The sequence below is a fragment of the Nicotiana tabacum genome, chromosome 11 (assembly GCF_000715075.1).
Source record: "Nicotiana tabacum cultivar K326 chromosome 11, ASM71507v2, whole genome shotgun sequence".
NCBI lineage: Eukaryota > Viridiplantae > Streptophyta > Magnoliopsida > Solanales > Solanaceae > Nicotiana > Nicotiana tabacum.
This window is the reverse complement of record NC_134090.1, coordinates 68,534,416-68,558,690: the sequence shown is the minus strand read 5'-3', so window position 1 is coordinate 68,558,690 and position 24,275 is coordinate 68,534,416. Positions and strand designations below refer to the sequence as shown.

General features: G+C 38.6%; 2 protein-coding genes across 2 annotated transcripts; both read left to right on the top strand.

Moving 5' to 3' along the window:
• The first annotated feature begins 6,859 nt into the window (after positions 1–6,859).
• LOC142165884 (uncharacterized) lies at positions 6,860–8,421 on the top strand. Its single transcript, XM_075224270.1, has 2 exons — positions 6,860–7,579; positions 8,314–8,421. Exons 1-2 carry the CDS (start codon positions 6,860–6,862, stop codon positions 8,419–8,421), a joined length of 828 nt encoding a protein of 275 aa, XP_075080371.1.
• A 327-nt stretch (positions 8,422–8,748) lies between these two features.
• On the top strand, positions 8,749–9,294 carry LOC142165883 (uncharacterized). Its single transcript, XM_075224269.1, has one exon. The coding sequence runs from the start codon at positions 8,749–8,751 to the stop codon at positions 9,292–9,294; it is 546 nt and encodes a 181-aa protein (XP_075080370.1).
• Positions 9,295–24,275: the final 14,981 nt, after the last annotated feature.

The following is a 24,275-nucleotide window of genomic DNA, read 5'->3' as shown; positions in this document are numbered from 1 at the left end:
GATGAAGAAATCCTAGGTATCCAAGAAGTCAGTTGGCAGGTTGAGAAGAGAGGTGACTAGAATAGCAGCAGCTGGTGACCTTCCATTTGATATGCTGATGGAGACACCTCTAACAACACCAGTAGATCCAGCAGCACCATTAGCTTTAGTAGCACCAGCTAGCCAGTCTGAGGAGCCAGACCTAGTTGTCGATACTACTGAGGCAGTACGATAGATGTTCACTAACCCAGCTATTCCCCGAGTAGAGGATGATGAGATCCAGATGGAGGAGCCTGAAGGCGGTGACGCTGCTATGGACACAGAGATGTCCAAGGCCACATAGAGAGTCTTCTTTACTTTTACCCTTCCTTATTCTTATTTTGTTGAGCATTTGGGACAATACTTATGCTTATTCGGGGGGAGGGGGTGGAGTTTATTTGATATTTGACATTGGTTTGAAATAACAGATAACATTTTCTTTTCTTTTTTCTTTTTATGATGTACATATTCTTCTCTCTCTCTATTGATGTATATATTCTCTCTCTTTCTCTCTCATTTTGTATATTCATTTATTCTTTCAGTAGCTTGCTTTATAGTTTTGTTTTCTTAGTAGTCAATATTTCATTTAATAGCTTCTTGTTTACTTTAATAGCTTCTTTTTAATCTAGTAGTTTCTTTTCATGTTTAAGTGAACAATAAGCCTTTGGTTTTATTTATGCCACGGTTTTTTCCAAAGGTAATTTTTGTGTGAAACCGGGTGACTCTTCGAACGATTGATGGCATGACAACCTTTAAGGGATTGATTCTGTTTTTTTATGTTTAGGTAAGAATAGTAGTAATAATGAGTAAAAAGGACCTAATTGAGTCAGACTCGAAGATTCAAACATGCTTCACTTGGTACCAACACACTTAACTACCTACTTATGATTAAAAACAAGTTCTTGGAAAGAAATAGCTCTAGTTAGTGACCTTCTGACTCTTGTGTTGACTTAAGTAATCATCGAGTGGTTTAGTCGAACCATTAGTGATTTTCAATCTTGAATATGGTTGTTGTGGGCCCTTAACTCTATCCTCTTTAACAATCCAGCTGTGTGGGAGGTGAGATGTTTTTGTTGCAAGTCCAAATACTCGTGTGAATGGTCTAGAACTTGACTGAATGTGTTTCTAGGCGAAAATTTAAGTTTTGTTTGGCTTGAGAAGTGATTGTAGGCTCTCCTTGACCCGCTTGAAATTTTCCATGTCCCACCAATGTTGTTATCCCTAGTCAACCAAGTTGAGCCTACAACCTTTCTCATTTGATAACCATGTTACAAGCCTTTACCTGTTTTTGTAGTGACCCTCTCTTAGCACCTGGGCTTTCCTTAGCACTTTTGAGAAACAATTGGCTAAAACATAAGTTTGAAGGGGAGACGAGGAGCTTGAAAAAGGCATCAAAGCACAAAAGGAGAAAAGGAAAAGAAAGAAATAACAAAAAGAAAAATGCAAGAAGAAAGTGAATAAGTTGAAGAGTTGAAGGGATTCAAAGAAAAGTAACGATGAAAATCATGGAGAAAACAAAGAAGGAGAAAATGAATATTATGACCAAGAAAGCGTGATGTTAAGTCTCTCTAGTTCCACTAAGAAAAAAGAAAATGCCTCAAAAAGTCGGCAAAACATGAGCTAAAAAGAGAAGATTGAGTGCTTAAAGAAAGATTAATCCGTTCTATTCCAACATATCCAACCTTAGTCCAAAAGCCTTCATTACATTCCGAAAAAACCCTACGTGATTTCAAGCCGAGTGAACTTACATTAGTGGTGATTTACATGAGGGCCAAGCATATGGTACTTAGAGTCATACTTGTGACATTCTTTTGAGAGAGATGAACGAACTTTTCACAAATCTTTGAATTGAGTGTTACATTCTTAAGTGAGATATGCTAACGGAGAGTAGAGGAGGAGGAGTTTGGGATCTACAATGACGTACATGAAAGAGCAAGCTTCCTTGATGAATAAAGTCAACTCTTGATGCTCAAGTGTCACATTAGAACTATTTGTGCTTAAAACTTCAAATCATTGCCTTGTTGATAATTCATAAGTGTTGTGGGTAATTGTTGGTCCCAATCGATGTGTGATTGATGCATCTTAGATTAGCTAGAATAGCTCTTAACTTGTGGAGGTAGGAATTACCTAATTTGCTTGAGGACAGGCAAAAGCTTAAGTTTGGAGGAGTTGATAAGTGGGGATTTTGACTACTTATTAGCGCCTTTTAGCTTTTGTTTTAGTCCAAAAGCATTTAATTGTAATCTCGAAAATTGATGAAATATGCTTAATTGTAAGAGTATTGGAAAATGAGCTACTACGATGAAATCCAACTCAAGAAAGAGTGATCTGAACTCAAGGATAAAAATAAGGCATAGAAGCTCAAAGTGCGGACCGCAGATTGTGAATGAAAGCTTATCAGTGACAAGTGCAAAGTGTGGTCCGCACATAAAATGTGCGGCCGTAGAAGCTAAGCAAGATCAGAAGTTTAGGAAGTCCTCATTTAAAGCTAAAAGGAAGTGTGGACCGCGTAATTATTGTGCGGCCGCATAAGTCATCTACGCGGTCGCACCCAGAAATGTGCAATTCGCAAAAGAGCCCTATGCGACCACACCCAGAAATGTACGAACCACAAAATATAAGAGATGCAGCCGTGTTTCAAAATTGTGTGCCCGCAGATTCAAACCCTATCAAGACTGAAGCAAAGTGCGGACCGCACATGGAATTGTGCGGCCGCAGAACCTCCGAAAGGGCATTTTTGTCCAAAAATTCTAGTATTGTATAAATAGAATAGTTTCACTTTTTAGGTCATGTTTTGAATATTAAAAGTGTTGTAGCCGTTTCTCCTTGCTTATTTACGAAACTTTAGCTTATTTTGCTGATTTAACATTGGTTTTTATATTTTAATCTTTTAATATGAGTTTTATTATCTTTTCTTCTTTGTTTTTTTCTATACCCAATATGACTAGCTAGATTTTTACTAGGGTTGTGACCCAAACCTAGTGTGTGCACCTCATGGGTGATTAATTTTATACTTGTTTATGAATGGGCGTTTGTTATTTAGCTAGGTTCATGCTTCAATTGTGAAATTAATGGTTGCAAACATTGATTTATGCCTATTTGACTTAGTCTCTTCTTGAGAAAGAGAGACCTAGTCTAGGTTAACTTAGCTAACAAGGGATTGGGTCAATTGAGAGATGAATTAACTCAATTAAAGGGTTCAACCTAGATATAGTAATAACCCGACTTGAGCTCTTATCAACCGTTTTGGTAGATACCCATTTGGTCTTGAGAAAGCCAAATTGGGCAAAACCACTCTCTGACTGAGAGGTATTGAGTGGGTAACGTAGTGTTGTGAGCTATAACACACCCCAGTCAATAAAATAGCATAAAAGTCTTTATCTCATTAGACAAACACCTAGGTTATGGTCACATCACTAGGACTTTTTATATCTTTGAAAAACATTCAAAAACAATCATCTCTAGTTTTATACTTTTAGATTTGCAATCCTAAGTTAATTTTAGAAGTAAAAACAATACCATGTTTGTGGAAATACAAACTAGATACTTCACGTACTCACTCCAAATATATACTACTAACTCCCATCTGAGCTCCATGTAGATTCGATCCCGACTCCTTGTTGGGTTTTATTATTGCAATCGACGGTGTCATTCCTCGTTAGAGGCATGCATTTGGACGTGATCAAGGCCATAAGAACTATTCCCTTGACTAACAATGAAGTCGAATATGAAGCTTTAATTTTAAAACTCGAGATGGCTCGGGTTAAGACTCGAGATGGCCCGGGGACTGGACTCCGAGGTCATAGAAATCAAATGTCATTCCCAACTGGTAGTAAATCATGTCTATAGGATCTTCGACACCAAAGAGGAATGCATGCAATAATATGTACTAAAGGTCCAGACTATGGTACAACAACTTAAGGAATGGTCAATCAACCACATCCCGAGGGAAGAAAATGCAAAAACTGACATAGTGGCCAATCTGGTCTCGTCCATAGAAATAAAGGGATCAGACTCCGGTACGGTCGTGCACTGTGTCAGGTTGGAGAAATATACACGACCAGTTTGGTTTGGGACTGGATAAATAAGATCATTGATTATCTCGAGCACGGAAAACTACCGAAAGATCTCAAAGCATCCCGATCACTGCGCACTAAAGCAGCCCATTATTGCTTCAGGGGAGGCCAATTGTACAAAAAGTCTTTCCAAGGCCCGTTGGCCCGATGTTTAGGAGCCTCCGAGGCTAATTACATCATGAGAGAAGTTCATGAGGGAATCTATGGAAATCACTCAGGTGCGGACTCCTTGGTATTAAAGCTAATTAGGGCAGGATACTACTGATCCTGGATGGAACAAGATGCTAAGACATATGTTCAAAAATGCGATAAGTGTAAACTCCATGCACCGCTGGTGCATCAACCAACAGAATTATTTCACTCAGTTTCGTTGCCCATGCTATTCATGAAATAGGGGATGGACATAGTCGATTCGCTACTGCCAACTCCCGGTATGGTAAGATTTTTTTTTGATATTTACTGACTACTTTTCTAAGTGGGTTGAAGTAGGTCCTTACTAGAAAATCGGCAAGCACGAAGTGGTCTTTTATCGGTGGGAGAACATAATTTTCAGGTTTGAGATACCAAAAGAGATAGCCTACGACAACCGGCTGCAATTTATAGGCGCAAAGGTTACAAAATTCCTTAAAGACTTGAAAATAAAAAGAATTACATCAATTCCATACCACCCAAGCGCAAACGGCCCAGCGGAATCAATGAACAAAGTGATTATTCAAAATCTGAAAAAGAGATTGGAAGCAACCAAAGGCAAATGGCTCGAAGAGTTACCAGGAGTGTTATGGGCATACTAAACGACGACCAAGTCAAGAATGGGAGAGACACCTTTCTCTCTCGTGTACCAAACAGAAGTCTTGATCCTAGTGGAAGTGGGAGAACCTACCATGAGCTACTTCTGAGTGGACGAAGAAGCAAACGACGAAGCATTGTTGGTTAGATTGGAACTGCTCGACGAATGCAGGGACTTGGCATATGTAAGGATGGTGGACCAGAATAAAAGAATGGAAGATACAATCGAAGGGTCAATCTCTGTTCTTTCAAAGTAGTAGACTTGGTTTAAGGAAAGTAACTCAAAACACCCGAGAGCTCAACGCAGGAAAGCTTGGTCAACCGTGGGATGGCCTCTACCGGGTTTCAGTTGTCGCCTATAAAGGATCATATGAACTAGAAAATCAAGACGGGGTAAAATTGTCGAGCAACTAGAACGTGGCATACCTCAAAAGGTACTATTGCCGAGAATGAGGACCGCTTATACTGAAAGTATGTACTGTACCCTTCATCCAGTTTTTTTCCCAATTGGGTTATTCTAGAAAGATTTTTAACAAGGCAGCAATGAAAAATGTACTACTAAGGAAGTATCGTCAACAGAAATAAGGCCTTTAAATGACAAGGAATGGAAACGATGATCCGCTACGGGATGGTTAGATAATCTTTTTCTCGGTAGCAAGGTTCTTACCGGGAAATAAAGCTTGCTATCAGGCCAAAGCTTACCCAACCGTTCACGAGTGCAAACCACCAGGGGGAGGGGGGTTAGGTAGTTTTTGGCTCTATAGAAAAATTTCAAATGGGAAGTTAAGCTTTCTATCGAACCAAAGATTATCCAACCATTCACTAGTGGAGTCATCAAAGGAACAATACGTCTAGTGTTCAAATTTACATTTCTCGCATTCAAACACTTGGGGGGGAGGGGATGATGTGAGAATATGACGACATGGCTTCCACATAAATCAAGACTATAAAATTTGGAAAAAAATATGTATCATCGATACCGGGGACTGTGTGGCCATCCCCACAGAAACAAGTTGTAGAAATTAGCACAACTAATGATAATTTCTTTTCAGCACAACGAATGCTTATGTACTTTTGAAAATGGAAGGAACAAAGTAATATCCTTTTATTTTTATCTTGTTTCTTGTCCAAACGATGAATTAATTTTATCATCTAAAAATTAATCAAGTACTTCAAATGCTAGTGTCGGAATAAATAGGAGACGTGATCTTCAAGAGCACCATAAACATAAGAAGGCCCTTTCTTATGAAACTCTCACAGTAAAGGGTTGATTGCGGAAGAAATTATTCCCGGAATCCAAATGCCATTGGGAAAAGTGCACCTGTAGCCTTGCATAACTCGACGCAAAAAAGTAAAATTTTTGCAATGCGCAAACGAAAAACACTTTGATAGACATGAAATTTTTCTCTCTCTAACTTCTCTCTCGGCGCACGTTAAGTGTGTATGCTATCATGTGCTGATCGGAAAGGGGGAGAGGAAGACCAAAATAGATTGTGACAAAGGTTTAGCTAGCAGAATTCATAGCATCAGGTAGCCGAAGTGACAATTTGGGGAGAAATTGTGGAAATGATCCACAATTAGGAACCCTGGCTTGTGACAAAGGAATACCGGCGATACTACCTAACTCTGAAGGATCGAGTACCATGAAGATGAAGTTAACACAAGATCTGGGGAGTTTGAGCCCTAATTTGATGAAGTCTACACCTAAATCAGTTGGTGTGAAAAACTCAAGAGAATTCACCGTTCCATTAATCGCTACTATTCCATTAGCGGTAACAGTGAATAATCAGAAGGAGTAAAATGTGGTAGCGAAAGAAGTAGCAAATCAAAGGACTACAGGTACTACAATCAAAGCAAAGCAAATGGAGGAGCAAAAAGGCAAGAATCACAGTACTGCAAGTGCACTAGTTCAAGAGATAACAAAGCCAGCGCCTGGGAAAGGTGAGAAACATTAGGCGAATCTATTTACTAGTAATAGGATGGCTGCAAAGGGTATGTATCTAATAATCATACCCCCTACAATTCAAGATGGAATAAAGAAAGTGCAACTACAACAAGAGGTGATGGAGCCGGAAAATATGAAATGGCAGAAGGCTGTTATACTGTATGTTATTGGGGAATCACCTTCAATAGGAGCCATGGAGAGATTTAAAACCTCACAATGGAACTTTGCTGCCAAACCAATAGTTTCTTATCACAATGAAGGGTATTTTGTTATACTATTCAGTAGCATAAAAGATAAAAATGAAGTGTTGTATTCAGGGCCACATACTATGGGAGCAAAGCCGTTAATTCTGAAATCATGGTCAGCTGATTTTAATCTGTATAATGAAGTCCTCAAGACTATACCACTATGGGCCAGCTTTCCTAATCTACCTCTGAATTGCTGGGGAAGGCTGACTCTTAGTCGAATTGCTAGTAGTTTGGGATGTCCTATTTATGTTGATGAGTGTACAGCTAATACAGCAATAATTTCTTATGCTCGAGTCCTTATTGAAATGGATATCAGTAAAGAGCTACCAAAGTGCATCATTGTACAAGACCCTTCAGGAAAGGAATTTGAGCAGGTAGTGGAATACGACTGGGTGCCACAGTATTGCAAGAAGTGCCTGATGGTGGGGCATGACTGTGATGGAGAGCAAGACAGAGCTGGGGCAACTAGGAAGATCCTCAAGGGAGAGCAACAACAACAAAGAGCAGTAATTCCTAAGCAGTAAGACAGAGCTCATACTGCAAATGGTAATATGCAACAGACAAGGAATACAAAACCAGCAGCTCAGTGGGTAGTAGTAGGGCCAATAAAATAAGTAGGGAAGGATACAGGTAAGCAAACAACTCAAATGCAATAGACTGAACCACAGGAAACAGATAGTGATCAGCACGTGTAGACAAAAGCAAAAGGTAGAGAAGGACAAATAAGCCCAGCTCAGCAAGTTATCACCACTACTAATGGTTTCTCTCCATTAAGAGTAGAAGCACAGGAAGCAAATCCAAGATGGGCAGATGAGGATAATACTAGAAGTAGCAGAGGTGCAGTTAAAGAAAGAGCCCCACCCAAACATAAATCTACATGAAGATAGATACATGGAATGTGAGGGGGTTTAATAAGGTATATAAGCAAAAGGATATGAAAATTTTCTTGGAAAGTCATAAGATTAGCCTTATAGCAATAGTAGAACATAGAGTACAAGATAATAAAGCAAATAAAATTATTAATAAATGTGTACCAGGGTGGTGTTGGTGCTCAAATAGGTCATTTGATGATAAAGGAAGAATATGGATCATTTGGGATCCAAACAATATTCAGTTTACTTTGATACAGAGTCATACTCAATATATTCATGGTATAGTTCATAATAGCAATTCTAGCATACCATTTGCGTTTACAGCTATTTATGGTTTACATACAATTACTCATAGATGTGCTATGTAGGAAGCACTAAGGAGAGTAGACTCTCAGTTGACTAATCCTTGGTTAATCATGGGAGATTTTAATGCAATAATGGATATTGAGGACATGGTGAATGGTACAACAGTGTAGGAAAATAAGATTAAGGATTTTAGAGCTCTGATGGAGGACTGCAGACTGAATGAACTTACTACTGTGGGCAGTGCATATACATGGACAAACAGTCATGTGTATAGCAGAATTGACAGAGCTATTATTAATGCACACTGGATGATGAATATGCCACCAATACAAGTTAATGTGATAGATCCTCAGTTTTCTGATCACTCTCCAGTGTGTATAGAGTTGGAAGCAGAAATGGACACTAGGGGAAAACCTTTCAAATTCTTCAACTACCTAGTTGATCATCCAGATTTTAAAAGTATAATTTGGGACAGATGGGACAACAAATAAGAGAGTATGAAAGGCATATGGTACAATTTAAAAAAAGTTAAATTTGCACTCAAAAGCCTTAACAGGAAGGAGTTTGCTTGCACAACTAGTAAGGTCCAACAATTAAGGGAAACACTAGCTAGCATACAAGCTCAGATGAGGACTACTACAACACCTACAGATATGTTTGATACAGAGAAAATCACAAAGCAGCAGTTGGAAAAATGTAGCAAGATAGAGGAGAGCATATACAAACAAAGATCTAGAGTGCAATGGCTCAAATTGGGTGATTCCAATACAGCCTTCTTCTTTGCCAGCATGAAAGTAAGAGCAGCACAAAACCAAATTAAACTTCTCACCGCTGATGATGGTAGATTGATCAAAACACCAGAAGGTATTGAACAAGAAGTAGTGGGATTCTATAGAGGATTGCTAGGAAGGTCAACTAATAGCATACCTGCTATTAATCCTAGTATAATGAGGAAGGGACCAGGGATTACAAGATCTCAACAGTTACAACTTATTTCTCTTTTCACTAAAGAAGATATGGTGCAAGCATTACAAGGGATATGAGATTCTAAGGCTCCAGGAGGGGATGGATTTAATGCATACTTTTACAAAAAGACATGACACATAATTGGTGAGGACATTACACAGGCTGCGTTGAAATTCTTTGACGAAGGTTCAATGTACAAGCCCATAAATAGTACATCAATTACCTTGATTCCTAAAGTGAAGAATCCCTATTCTATCAAGCAGTTCAGACCAATATCATATTGTACTACTATATACAAAATTATCTCAAAAATACACACAAGCATGCTGCAACCAGTGATGGGATCCCCAGTAGACATGAGTCAAGCAACATTTGTACCAAGTAGAGTGTTGAATGATAATATTCTACTGGGGCATGAACTTGTAAAAGGCTATGGAAGGAAAGGTGTGTCTATGGTTAAGATTGATATGCAAAAAGCATATGATTCTGTAGAATGGTGTTTCCTTGAACATGTACTCACATAACTAAATATCCCAGAGAAGTTTCTTTCATGGATCATGACTTGTATTACTATAGTGTACTATTCTATAGTTATCAATGGGAAGCCAATAAGTCCTTTTGATTCCAAAAGAGGAGTTAGACAAGGGGATCCACTGTTGCCTTATCTTTTTGTTCTGGCCATGGAATACTTAACCAAAATTTTAAAGACTCTCAAGGAGAAACCTGATTTTAACTATCACCCCCGGTGTGAGAAGCTGAACATAGTACAACTCAGTTTTGCAGATGATTTGTTGCTATTCTGTAGGGGTGATGTGGTGTCCATCCAACTGTTGTATGAATGTTTTGATCAGTTTTCCAGATCCTCGGGATTGATTGCAAACCAAGACAAGAGTTGTATCTACTTTGGAGGGGTCTTAGAGGAAATTCAGCAACAGATTACTCAATGCTTAGGTTTCTCTACAGGAACACTACCTTTCAGATATTTAGGGGTTCCATTAAGTACTAAGAGACTATTTATAGCTCAATATCAGCCCCTACTGGACAAGATGCTAATCAGAGTCAAGCATTGGAAAGCAAAAATTTTATCATCATATGCAGGAAGGCTACAATTGATCAAGAGTGTTTTGATTGCTATCCAATCCTTTTGGTCACAAATATTTCTCCTACCAAAGAAGATTATTCTAGGAATTGATAAAATTTGTAAAAGATTTCTTTGGACAGGTGAAGCTGAAGGTCGAGCTAAAGCTTTAGTGGCATGGAAACAACCGTGCTGGCCAAAATCTGTAGGTGGTTTGAACATAACTGACATCCTTATGAGGAACAGAGCTGCAATAATTAAGCAATTGTGGAATTTGAATAAGAAGAAAGATCGCTTGTGGATATAGTGGATACACACATACTATATAAAACAGCAGGTAATATGGAATGTGAATGTAAAGCAAGCTTCTTGGCTCACTTGGAAAATTCTAGGTCCTACAAAATACTTGAATGATTCAAATATAGGAGTGAAGGAGGTGATGAATGTGAAGTATTACTCCGTCAGGAACATATATGATAAGCTCAGAGGAGAGTTCCCTAAAGTTGAATGAAAGAGACTAATCTGCAAAAATATCAGCAGTCCTAAATGGACATTCATTTTGTATCTGGCGATACTTGGTAGATTATACACGAAGGATAGACTTATTAATTGGGGACTAGTAGCCAACTCAGAATGTTCATTATGTGAAGGAGTTGCGGATAATCATGATCATTTATTCTTTAGGTGCAATTATTCAGCAACAGTACGGAGGAAATTGCTACACTGACTGAGGATCAAAAGAGATGTGAAGGGGTGGAATGAAGAGGTACAATGGGCTATAAAGCATGCAGCAGGTAAGCAACCATCAGCAACAATATATAGGATACTCCTAACCTGCACTGTGTACCATATTTGGCAAGAAAGGAATTGGCGAATGTTTCGTGGACAACAGAGGAATTGTGAGGACATGGTCAAAATGATAATCCAAGAGGTACACTGTCGAGGAAGTTTGAGTCCTAAGCTAGCTAGAAGATTGCACGAGTTAAATTTTTACCCTTAGAATGTATATAGCTAAAATTAACAGTTTGTAGCACTGAGGACACTAGATTTGGGGCTGCATGTCCAAATCTAGTGGATAGGTGATAGGGTTTTTTGCTATACTTGTAACTATTTTCCCTGGTAATAATAAAATTAATTACCAAAAAAACATACTTTGATATATAACAAACATTCCAAGCAGTACAAGTACAAAAGTACGAAAAAGAAAGACAAAAGAAAGCAAAAGCTAAACTACTGCGTCCCTAGAACTTAGGCAAAAAGAAGCATCTGCGCCCCTAGGAGAAGTAGGCGGATCTGCCACCAACTCAAGACCTTAGCCTTCATCATCATCCCCTTCAAGTTCCTCCTCCGTTCCCGAGAATGCGAAACCGGAACCAAAAGAGTCAGTTGTATCAAGATGAACTGAGAGGCCCCTTCGGGCAGTTAACTTCAGCTCACGGGCCTTGGCGATCTCGACATCAAAGTCAATGACACCCGCTTTGGCCTCTTCCAAGGTTTTTCTTCTCATGCTATACATAGATTTTTTTTCAACAATTAGGGAAGCCGCTCGCCACTGAAGCTCTTCCTTAAGATGGTCAACCTCGATCGAAAGGTTATTCTGCTTGGTTCTAGCAGCCTCAAAGTTGACATCAAGGTCACGGATAGTTGAGTAATAAACTTTATTGTGCCCCACGACCATCTTATGATTCTCTTACATGCGAGCATGCTTCTCCTCAGCAGCAATAACTTCTTCAGCTTTGGAGTTCAAGGCTTCCTCCAAATTATTTAGTCTTTCAGTAGAGGTAGCCTCGCGCTCAGAAGCAGTAAGAACAACATTTTGGACCTCAGACCACTTTGACTTGGCCTCTTGAAATTATACCTTTAACAGGGAGGCCTCTACGCTGAGATTCACTACCTTTTGTTTGCTCTGCTGCAATCGAGCCTCCAACTCAACAGCTTCGGCAGTTTGTTCTTTCAGTGCCGGGAGGCGAGTAGCAATTTGCTCCCACTCAGCCAACAATTGATCCTGCTCAGATGTGAATTTCTCTTTATCAAGGATCGACCTCTGAATGCCCTCGGAAGCAAGGAAGTTATCTTCCAAAGCAAAAGTTCAAATCAAAAATCCTGTCGTAGCGAAGCAAGAAGAAATAATAAAGGGAACAAATATCGTATCGCTGCTACGTTGTGCATGGCATTATTTATCATACACTCCCCCGAGAGAATGTATTTTATTCTTATCTTTCTCTAAAGCTAGAGGTTTCAGGTAATTGGCGAGCTCCACCAGCTAAAACAGCAGATGGCACTCGGTAGAAACCGAGAGGCCGTTCTTGGAAATCAGTGTTTTCCTTGTTCTTTGAAGAGCTAGAGTTCTTGGAAGTGGAGGTCATGGTTAGCAAAAGAAAGTGAGAATTTCTCTTAAGAACAAGGTTAGAGAAAGATGAAAGTAAGAGAGAGTTGAGTAAGAAAAGTTGAGATATTTCAAAAAATTAAAAAGTGTGAAAGAAGGAGAATGAGGCGTATAAGTAAAAGAATAGGCAGCTAAAATCGTGATCATTATTACCTCGAGAATCGGCGAAAGCATTGTTGAAATATGGAGTGATACGTGTTCGGGGCATTAAATGCGGAGAGACGTGCATCTAATCAAGCGTCAGAAACTTTTCAAAGGGGATCGCAAAATTTTCCACCAAAAAAGGTATCTTCACCAACTTCCCGATGACACAAAGATATGTCACCGAAAAGTAGGGGGACTATCTTTAGGGTAAAATTAGTTCGTATTAAATACTCGTATAATAAAGCGATACATGCAACTGGAGACAGATAAAAAGCGAGACATGTGAAAATCAAGACCGGAGGGGGGGCAGCAGTTTCGGTTGGCACCGGGAAGCCGCCGAAGGGAATGTTGCTCATGAAGATAAATGGATGCCTGCCACCTGATAGCATTCAATGAAGAATATTCTGTAGTATTAAATACATGGTCCGTTATAAAAAATATGACATTTATAGTCTGCCGTTACACATTCTTCAATGGCCCCCATAACTGTTATTTAAGAGGGGCTTGATCCTAGGACCTTGTTCCCTGGGTGCAACTATAAATAGTAATTTCAACAGCCATTAGAGGGACATGAATTTTCTGACAAACTTATGCCATATAGTATTCAAGAGCTCAATTAACATTTCATTTCTCGCTTATTAAGATTCATATTGTTGCCTTCAGAAGCTCTAATCCTGGAGCCAGGCTATCTACTATTTTATCTCGATTTCAACGCCAAGTCTTATATTTATTTTTATTTATTTATTATATTGGGTTCAAATCGATTCGCTTGCTTATAAACCACGATATAAATTCAATTGTATCGTTTTAGGATAAATAATTATAAGGTCAAAAAACGTAAGAGAGAAGTTGATTTCGTTTGACATTCAGGAAATCTAAAATGTATGGGGCCATTGCAAGTTCAAATTTTACTTAATTTGTCATCTATCTTTATTTTTCAAAATTGTAAATCAACTTACTTGTGATTCATATAACGTCTGGTAATGTAGTGATATGGAAAATCTTCTACCTTATCATACTCTTTGCTGTATCATTTAAATTTTAAAATTTCGTCTCAAAGCAAATGAGACGCAAATGATTAAATCAACATAAAATGGATATAGCATAAGACGAGGTGACTTTCAGCTGGTAAAACACCTCTACTCTCAACTGATAAGTTGAGTTTCATGTCATATGTAGGGCAAAATAGAAAAACAATATAGTAAAAGTTTAAAATTAAAAGTTCCCATATATATCGTAAAAATTTCTAAGAAAAGTTGTCTTTGTTGGACATTTGAACCAGTAGCTCATTTGATGGCTACAGATAGGAGTTAAGTTATTTGGAAGGCCTAGTAAGCTTAGTTGTAGTCTAAGTATCTAAGTAGTACTTATTAAAATTATAATGAGTCTATATAATAGGTTTGGTTCCTAATTGAACATGAGTTGTATATTTGGAAGGCCTAGTAACATTAGTTGGATGCTCTACCCATCTATTTCTTAAATTTCTTAATTAAGGAGTCTATTTATAATAGGTTTGGCTCCTAATTTAGCCAGAGTGGATTTGTAAGGCCTAATAATCTACACATCTATTTCTTGAACTTCCTTTGGAGTCAATCTATAATAAGTTTGGCTCCTAGCTAATTGAGCATTTATTGGTTATTGTATTTGATTTTCATAAAAAGCTTTTAGGGTAATTTTCATTTTCCTTAAACCAATATAAATTCAGATATAAACTAAGGGTGTGTTTGGTATGAAGAAAAATATTTTTCAGGAAAAATGTTTATATTTTCATGGAAAATAAGTGATTTTATCACTTATTTTTTCTTGTTGGGTTGGTGAGTGAGATTTTTTCCGGAAAATATTTTTTAGTGTTTGGTCAGAGAGCAGATACTCTCCTCATCCCTTTTACCCAAGTCCCCATGTTTCCTTACTTCTCCACCCCCCTCCCCTCCCCCCCCCAAATACCAAATATTTTCATGACTCTATTTTCTTCAATGATTTAATTATTCTTCTAAAAATCTACACAAATTCAAATGACCTAATGTGCTGCGTTATTTTTTTACGCAAAACAACATTGAAGTTTATGCTCCATAACTATAAAGAAAATACTCTCTCTTTTTTTGTTGAAAAAGAAAGTACTCTTTCTCCAACGTGAAAATAAAATAATTATTTTATTGAAATAAAAGAAAATAATTTTTCTACATCAACAACAACAACAACCCAGTATAATCCCACTTAGTGGGGTTTGGAGAGGGTAGTGTGTACGCAGACCTTACCCCTACCCTGGGGTAGAGAGGCTGTTTCCAAATAGACCACCGACATCCTTCCCTCCAAGAACTTCCCACCTTGCTCTTGGGGAGACTCGAACTCACAACCTCTTGGTTGGAAGTGGAGGTTGCTTACCATCAGAGCAACCTCTCTTGAAATAAAAGAAAATAATTTTTCTACATCATGAAAAGAAAATACTCATTTTGTTAAAATGAAGAAAATAATTTTTCTACATCATGAAAAGAGAGTACTTTTTTTTGTTAAAATAAAAAAAATTATATCATGAAAAAAAATACTCATTTGTTGAAATGAAAAAAAAATTATCTATAACATGAAAAGAAAGTATTATTAATAATATTTTTATTTAGGGTTGGGGTGGGGCAGGGGGATGGGTGTGGGGGTAGGATGGGGTGGGTTGGCGGGGATGGAAAATAGGGTGGGGAAGGTTGAAAAAGATTTTTGAAAAATATTTTCTCTTTTCTTGGTAGGGAAAATATTTTCCTCCATTTGGAGGAAAACGAATTCTTGGGAAAATGTTTTTCAAAATATTCAAGCCAACCAAACATAGAAAAATTAAAAAATATTTTCCAGAGGATATTTTCATTTGTACCAAACACACACTATATATGCATTAGTACTAATATCAAGTCTGATTTTGGAAGTATAACTCTTACATAGGGGTGTGCATTCGAATCGATTTATCGATAAATTGAATCGATTATTTGTTATCGGTTTATCGATTTATCGATTTCGATTTCGAAATTTTCCTTATCGAGTTATCAATTTCGATTTCGATTTTGTCCTCTTCAGTTATCGGTTTATCGATAAACCGATAAGATATTCCAAAAAAAAATTACCCTTATTCTATAATACTCTTTCCTTTACCCTAAGTCCCTAGCCCTATTATTTCATCTACCACATTTAAAGAATGATCATATTTAAAGCTCAAGGGAATGAAGTTCAAATTAATAGAAAATAGAATTAGCTGTGATGATGTATTTTTATTTTTTTATACCATTGGAGTGTTGGTGGCATACATTTGATCCCTTACTTTAGTTTTGTTGCATGTGCTTGTTGACACAATTTTTATGTTATAAACGGTGTTCGTCTTATTTTAGCTTCTTTTTGTCCATATTAGTTAGGCGTGTTTATAGCAATATGCTTTCCGTGGAATCTCGCAAATTTTCTTATTGGTGTAATCGATAAGCCCCAAAAATCGATAAATCGAAACCTTATTGAAACGATAACGATAAGCATATGTACAAATCGATAATCGATAAGTAATTATTGTGAGCACATGATTTTTGTTTTACGCAACAATCACTCCAAAAGAAACAAAAATAATGGCAATTGGTTTCGCCTTACAATTTTTGGATTTTTACGTGGCATTTCGTTAGTTATCTGTGATCTTGTCCGTGTTTATTTTATTCAAACAAAATATAATATATATATATATATATATATGTCATGTGAACCGTAATCCGTTTATTAAAAATAAAATAAAAAATAAAGAAATATGTGCATCTTTCATTCTATTTTTTGTCATTAAGTAATTTTAGTGTAATTAAATGTTAGTTATGTGTAAATTGTTGTTTAAGGTTTTATGTTGTGTTATTTGGCAAATTAATTTAAGAAATTAAAAAGAAAAAAAAAAGAAAAAAAAGAAATAAGAAAGAGTTTTCGGACTTGGGCTAGTCTGATTTTTAAACAAACAGGCCCAAACAACCCAATCCAGAACCCCAGGTTTGGCCCGGTCCAGACCAGCTGACCTCAGGGGCGTCCAAACGACGCAGTTTTGATCTGGTCTGATCTGGGCCGTTGATCTCAGAATGATCAACGGCCAAGATCACATCCCCCGTACCCACGTATAAACCCGACCCGTTCAACCCCGGACCAACCCAACCCCTTGCACTTGAAACGACATCGTTTCCCACTAGCTGAAAGATCCTGGCCCTTCATCTCGCCTCATCCAACGGCCAGGATCTATTCACCCACTAACTATATAAGCCTATGACCATACCCCACGCCCCATCCAAACACCCCCCTACCTTTCATCGTCCTCACCACAAACCCCGGAACCCTATCCGCCCCCATTTCCCTTCACCAAAAACCCGGCGGCATGAACGCCGGTGGCCCTCACCTTAACACCATAGATGCACCTCACCATCCTGAACCCAAATCCACCAGCCACTTAGCTCGAATCCCCTCCCACCTTCTCGAATCTTCATTTGAAGATTCGAGTCGGACCTCGACTTACACCGATGTACCCCAGCTTCATACCAGACAGTCCCTGAACCTCCCTCGTGACCAAACCATGCTTGGTTTGGTCCGAATCTAACCGTGGGAACTCAAATCCCAAATCTGCCATTTAGGAACCCTAGAAACCTCGGGCCTGGTCTGTGTCCGTTTGAGCCAAAGTATTTAGGGTCTAATGGACCTTAATCGAAGTGTTCTCAGTGAGAACACTTCGATTAAAGTCCGTTCAACCCCAAGAAGGGTCTATTCAAACACGAGCTGGTTTTCTGATTTTTGCAAGGGCTTTAAGGTAAGTTTGTTTTTCTTTTCTTTGTCCAGTTCATGTATGTGTTAAAGGTCTGTCCGTATGGCCAAACGTCTTGTTTAGTTTGTGCTTTTGAATTGTATCAACTTTTGTTTCCCACCTTGCCCGGACCTTTGTATTCGATCAAATTTTTCTTCCCTTTACTGATCATGTATATGTGTTGAGTTGTACAATTAATTGAGTTCAAATTCGATTGATTAATTGATTCCCCAGTGCAATTTTTGTTTAGTCAGTACAACTTGAATCATGTGTTTATTACTGTTAGATGTCTGATCATGGTCTTCGATTGTACATGTCTTAATTAGTATAGTCGATTCGATACGTATCGTCGAATAGTTTCAGCTATTTGAATGATAACAATTTGATCTGTTTCTGTTAAGCATTTGTCTGAATCAAATTTAGAATCGAGTATAGCTACTTATAGTTGCTGTATTTGAATCTGAAAATGAAAAGATTGGATTGTTAGCTGCAATCTGAATTGGTGGCATGTGCATTTGTGCACAACATGTGCATAAAGGCCCTTTTGAGATGAAGAATAACTTGACAGCATGTGCTGTCAGGTTATATTCCTGCTGCCCATGTCTGCTTTTAGTTTAATAAGGTGATTAAAAGGGTTTGTCAGGGAATATCATGGGAGGGTTTATATTTAAATAGTTGAGTGGAAACTGGAAAGAGCACAGACCACATGGGAGGGGTTTCTGATTGCTTAACAGGCTGTGAATAGTTTGAGTTTAGGATATAAAAAGGAAGCAGAACTTCCATTAAAAGGGGGATTTTTTGGAGAATAGATAGAGGGAGAGATAAAAGAAGGAAGGCATACACATTGAGGGATTTTCTGGATTTTTAAATACACATACAGAGAGAGATAGATATAGATAGAAAGAAAGCAAGAAATAAAAACAGATAGGAAATCAGAAACTTTTTTCTGTTTGTTTGTTTGGATTTCATTTGTTGTCAATCTGATTAGGCAGTATTGCTTCTTCTAAGTTCAACTGAGATTACTGGTAGTGTTGTTGCATTGGTTTACCTCGGAATTGGATTGTTTGGAGTTCTGTTTCTACTGCACTGTTTGTTGCTATCATTTGGCTACTTTCCCGTCGGCTATAGTTCCATTCTTGCACTAGAACCTGTTCTGCTGTGTTGCTTTGATTGCTGCTGCTATTCTGTTCCTGCTGCTGTTGATTTCCCTATCTTCTTCCTCTTCTCCTTTGCATTTTCAGTATTTCCAGGTACACATTTCGAGTCTCACATTGGTGTAGCTGATTGTAACAATGAAAAGCATGAATTGAAAGATCTGAAAGAGTTATAATCATCTGCTGTTTTACTTACTGCCTTTTCATAAATGTTGTTAAGTTGTGTAAGTTTTAGTTTGTAGTTCAGTAGAGAAGTACATTAGTAAGTTTGTATTTGATTGAAGCTTATGCTGATCTAAACCACAATATGCGATTCGTTTAATGGTATATAGGATGCAACTACAATTCATGGAATATGCAACCATTAGTATAGTTGTTAATTCAAACCCGTTCTTCAGCATGTTTTGAATATATAGGGCGAACGGTTCCTTTTAATCTCGCCAAAATACAATACAGTTTTTAGACTCTCGAGTTGCAATTTCATTAGGCATGTTTAAGATAAGTTTTTTTTGAATACCATAGGTAGCATCCTTTAATAAGGAATTCTATTAATCTTGTTTAAATGAGTTAATTTAGATTTAGCTTAAGGAGTGTTCGGAGTAAGCGTAGCATTTCATCAATCTCGTATGTAATTCCTTTTATTAAATTAAAAGCATGTTCCATGAGATACAACATTCTTCACCTGGTAACCAGATAATTAATAAGAGGCCAGGATTAGCTAAGCAGGCCATTTAATCAACATACATTTTTCATTCTTTTATTGTTAGAGACGAACATAATAGAAATGTAGTCACTTTAGGATATCCCTTCTAAAATAATGAGATGAGCCTCGCCAAATAAAAGTGCAAATTGCGGGGCCCTCAATAATTAATCATAATAAATGCTTAGAATTTGGGATGAACCGTTCAGTAAATTTCACTGCCTTCCCCAAAGATAATAACGCATTAGACTCTTTAGGCGCAACCCCATTAAAATTACCTCCTTAAATTCGGGTGCACATTTATGTGACCCAAATCCAAATCTCAACGGAATTAAAATGTGTCGACGACCACGGGTGCATTGATTGTGGCGTGGTTCGAGATGCATTTTTACGACGTTGCAATTCTATAAAAATAAATGACAATAATAAAAGCGGTTTTAAACTTAATAAAAGCACGTAAGTCATAACATGTATTTAAATCAGATATTTAGCCATTATAACAATTTAAGCGACCGTGCTAGAACCACGGGATTCGGGGGTGCCTAACACCTTCCCTCGGGTCAACAGAATTCCTTACTTAGAATTTCTGGTTCGCAGACTTCATTTGGAAAGTCGAATATTTTCCTCGAATTGGGATTCAAGATAAACCGGTGTCTTGGGACACCAAAATCTAAACATTTCCCAAGTGGCGACTCTGAATTAAATAAATAATCTCATTTCGAATATTGTCACTTAAATTGGGAAAACTCCCTCGCGCTTTTATCCTTCGGGGCGGGCACGCAAAAAGGAGGTGTGACAGCTCTGGCGACTCTGCTGGGGATTGACCCAGAACCACTGGTTCAGGGTTAAGAATTCGAGCTTAGAATAATTGTTATTATTTGGCTTTATTTATTATCTGATTTTATTACATGTTTTAACTCAAGGTGCTAAATGATACTTTTACCGCTTTGATATTATTTGAACTGTATATAAACTGTGCCGAAACCCTTCTCTTCTTACCTCCAGGGAGAAGCTCGCTGGTCGAGACTCCCTATTCTGTTAGTGTCAATACCTGAAATAAGAAAGAGGCCGGACAAGTTACAAAGCCGGACGATCTCGCGGGTCCCCGGTACGTAGCCCCCTCCTCGATTCGAGTTGTCCGCTCGGGTACACAGTCTAGAACATATACCCAGGTTATAAACCTAGTATAACGAAACTTCATGCCGGATCCCTAGTAGGAACGTTTATTTGCATCATGTTGCATTTGACATAGGGGACTCAACACAGGGGTTGGGTCCGTCTAAGACAGGCAACCTGAAATGAAAAGACCATCCTGCTGCATCCCGTTTTGTTTTGCGCATTTATTTGCTTCGGATCTGCGTGCTGACCGGTTCCTAAAAAAAAGGAAAACTTAAAAAAAAAGAGGAAAAATAGCAGTGTAGGGAGATAAGTACTTATTTTGAAAAATAAAACCAATGTCCAAGTAATGTCAAAACCTCACCGGTATTTTCTAAGAAAAAATAAAATTTGTCTTTTAGTTTGATTTATTAAAAATCCAAAAAATGCTATTTAGAAATCCTTAAGAATATTTTCTTTATCTCTTTTTGAAAGAAAAAAAAACAAAAAAAAAATAATAATATATAAAAATAAAAAAAAATTTGTCTTTTAGTTTGATTTATTAAAAACCCAAAAAAAAAATTATTCAAAAGGGGTTTAATTGATTTTCTCTATTCACGATGTACCGAACTACGCCGGTTTGATTCTCACCGGATGTGAGATACGTAGGCAACCCCCATCGGGTTCAACCCCGCTTTTGCTAAGATAGCCAAAACAAAAAAAATGATGTGTCAAAATAAGTCAGGTGGTGTTGTTTTATCATAAATAGCCGAATGTTCCCAAAGGGACGCCGGAAGGGCTGACTTTGCATAAACAGCCACCTTTTGGGTCATGTTTAGAATTTTTGTCCAATTGACCCACACAACCTTAAAATTTTCACCCCCGAAGTGCTGAAAGGCCGTGTTCGAAAACTTGATCCTCCTTGTAAAATATTTTGAGTCAAATTATTTTTGTTAAAATCACCTTAATAAATGTGCAGGATGAGCACGATGCAAAATGAACATTTTTCAATAATGACCAAAATCCCTGTCAAGTTACGGCTATGGTGGAATGATTTAGGTGCTGAGGGGCAAGACGAGGTCAAGAAATATCTGAAAGGTCTCACGGGTTTACTGGAAATCCTGCCTCGAGGGGATATCATAAGAGCTTTGGTCACCTTCTGGGACCCGGTGCACAATGTTTTCCACTTCTCCGATTTTGAACTCACCCCGACTCTGGAAGAAATGGCTGGGTACATCGAAAATGCTGAACTTCCATTAAAGCAAAAATACCTGGTCGCCCCAAGGGTCGTCATGGTGCATCGGTTCTTAGATTCACTAAAGATACCCAGGACGGTCCACAACCCGGATCTGGCTGCCGGTTTTTGTACTCCATGCTTCATATGACAGGTACGGTCATGAAGGAGGATTCAACAATCCGATCAACAAACTGTGTAGCAAAGGTATTCGTCAGAAATGGGACAAGCATAGACGGGTAGCTTTCATGATGATGTTTTTGGGCCTTCTGATATTTCCGAGGAAAGACGGGAATATTGATCTGAAAATATCTGGGGTAGTCAGTACTTTGCTCACTCAAAACAATAGCGCTCTCGCGCCTATGATAGTATCTGATATCTTTCAAGCTCTCACAGCCTGCAAAGCCGGGGGGAATTTCTTCGAAGGTTGTAACTTGCTGCTACAAATGTGGATGACTGAACATCTTTGCCATCGTTCCGAGCTCTTGAGCCATGGTTCCTCGGAGAAAACTTGCATAGAAGAATTTTACATGAGAACCAAAGAGATCAGTCTGCCTAAAGGAGTTATGGCATGGACCTCATTCCTTCAAGCTCTTACTGCCAGTCAAATACGGTGGACACTGGGATGGTTGCCTGTTGACGAAGTCATATATATGCCAGCAACTAGAACTCATTTCTTACTAATGGGGCTTAAGAGCATTCAACCTTACGCGCCCTGCCGAGTTTTGAGACAGCTCGGAAGATGCCAGACAGTACTGCATGAGGAAGATCTTAGCGCTCAAACAATTGAGATAAGTCCTGACGGACAGTTTCCAGAAGCGAAAATTCGCCAAATCTGGAGTGAGTGTCAATATTTGAAATCAGATACTTGCGTGCGGGATCGAGCCAAAGGTGAGACGGCGCCAGGTTACCTTGCATGGTATAGAAGGGAGCTTGAGCATGAAACGCCGGCTAAGAGACCCCACATCCTGAATTTCGCCGAATCATCGCAAAGGCAGTGGGATTGGTTAGCAAAAGAAAGAGGCTATTGCGCCGAAATCAGCAGGTTAAAGCAACAAGTGGAAAGCCTGAAATATGAGCACAATGTGCAAGTTGCTACCGATCTAGGAGAGCGGAATAGGTTGATTCAGGAAAACGAAATGCTCAGAGCCCAGATCAAACAGATAAGGATGGATGCGGATAAACAGCCAAGGCGTCGATCAGACGAGCAGTTGATAAAAAGGCTAAAAAGTGAAGTCAGGGAATGGCAAGAGGGTTTAGAGAAATCTAAAAACGTCATAGCAGAGCTCAAGGCACAGTGGGATACAAGAGCAGATAAGCATCGCCAATACTTGAATCAATTGAAAGGCGACCACGAGAAAACTGTTGCTAAAATGAAGAGAGAGATGGCTACACTTGAGATCAAAGCAGCTAATCAGGCCAAGGATTTCCAAATTGAGAGCAGATACTGTTACGACATGTTAAGCCAGATGAAACTAGAAGTGCGGCGACTAAAGAATCAGCATATACAGGATTCTCAGATATTCAAGACGTGCAGTGATCAGATAAGACGCCTACTCATAGAGAAGAAATAGACCAGATATAGGATCAGGGCCATTGCCCACGCCATCATCAGACGGTGTTTACGGTGTGAGAACATGACCAGCATTACCGTTCTCTCAGTAGTGATGGGTTATGTCAAGAAAACCATGCACGAGTTGGAGTAACTTGAAAGGGATCTCACACCTAGGACCGCGGCGAGGCCGAATGATGCCCCGCGGCCACCAATGTTCAAAACCATAATGTACTCATAAGTCAAGCATCTTCTACATGTTTTTTCCCATCAGTTTGTTTTAGTCTATTTGAGTCTAGGTTTATTTTCAAATTTGCTCTTTCTTTTGCAAAATGTAGTTTGTAATAGACCGTTTCAACAATAAAAAGGTTGCTTCTTTTACGCTCATTTGTGTTTTTGAACTACGTAATGATCTGATTCACATGGCATCGTGATACGTAGGCAATCCTCATCGGATCCGGTCGCGGTTTAACCAAAGAGAAAATTGAAAAAAAAAGGGGAAAATAATAAAAAGCCTAAAAGAATGCCGGAATGACACATGCTTTCATCGCAAACATGTATGAATCCATTTAACTGTATAGGTGCATCATGCCCCAACGTGAGATTGCTTATCTGTTATTTGATTCGAATTAACCGTTCGTTTGTCATTGAGTTCCTTCCAGGTTTTTGGAAAAGGTGGTTGGTTTGGTGAAAGTCTGGCCTCGCACCCGTATTTCACGAGATCGAAAGGGAGTGTTCAATTACCTATTGTTAAGACAGGAGGCAGTGCTCACACTTACTTCACAAGGTCAAAAGGAAGTGTAGAAATGTCTTCAGAGATTCTGTTGCCAACAATCCCTGTTTCCGAGGAAAGTTCTATCTCGGTCGTCCTCACGCCCGAATCCGCAACTGCAGAGGAAAATAGAATCTTGCGGCTTCGCATGCTGGAA

Bases quoted from the DNA above. Each gene is read 5' to 3' on its own strand.
- LOC142165884 (XM_075224270.1), top strand. From the start codon at position 6,860: ATGGCTGCAAAGGGTATGTATCTAATAATCATACCCCCTACAATTCAA. The intron at 7,580-8,313 runs GTAATTCCTAAG...TGTGCTATGTAG, and splicing joins AGCAACAACAACAAAGAGCA to GAAGCACTAAGGAGAGTAGA.
- LOC142165883 (XM_075224269.1), top strand. From the start codon at position 8,749: ATGAAAGGCATATGGTACAATTTAAAAAAAGTTAAATTTGCACTCAAA.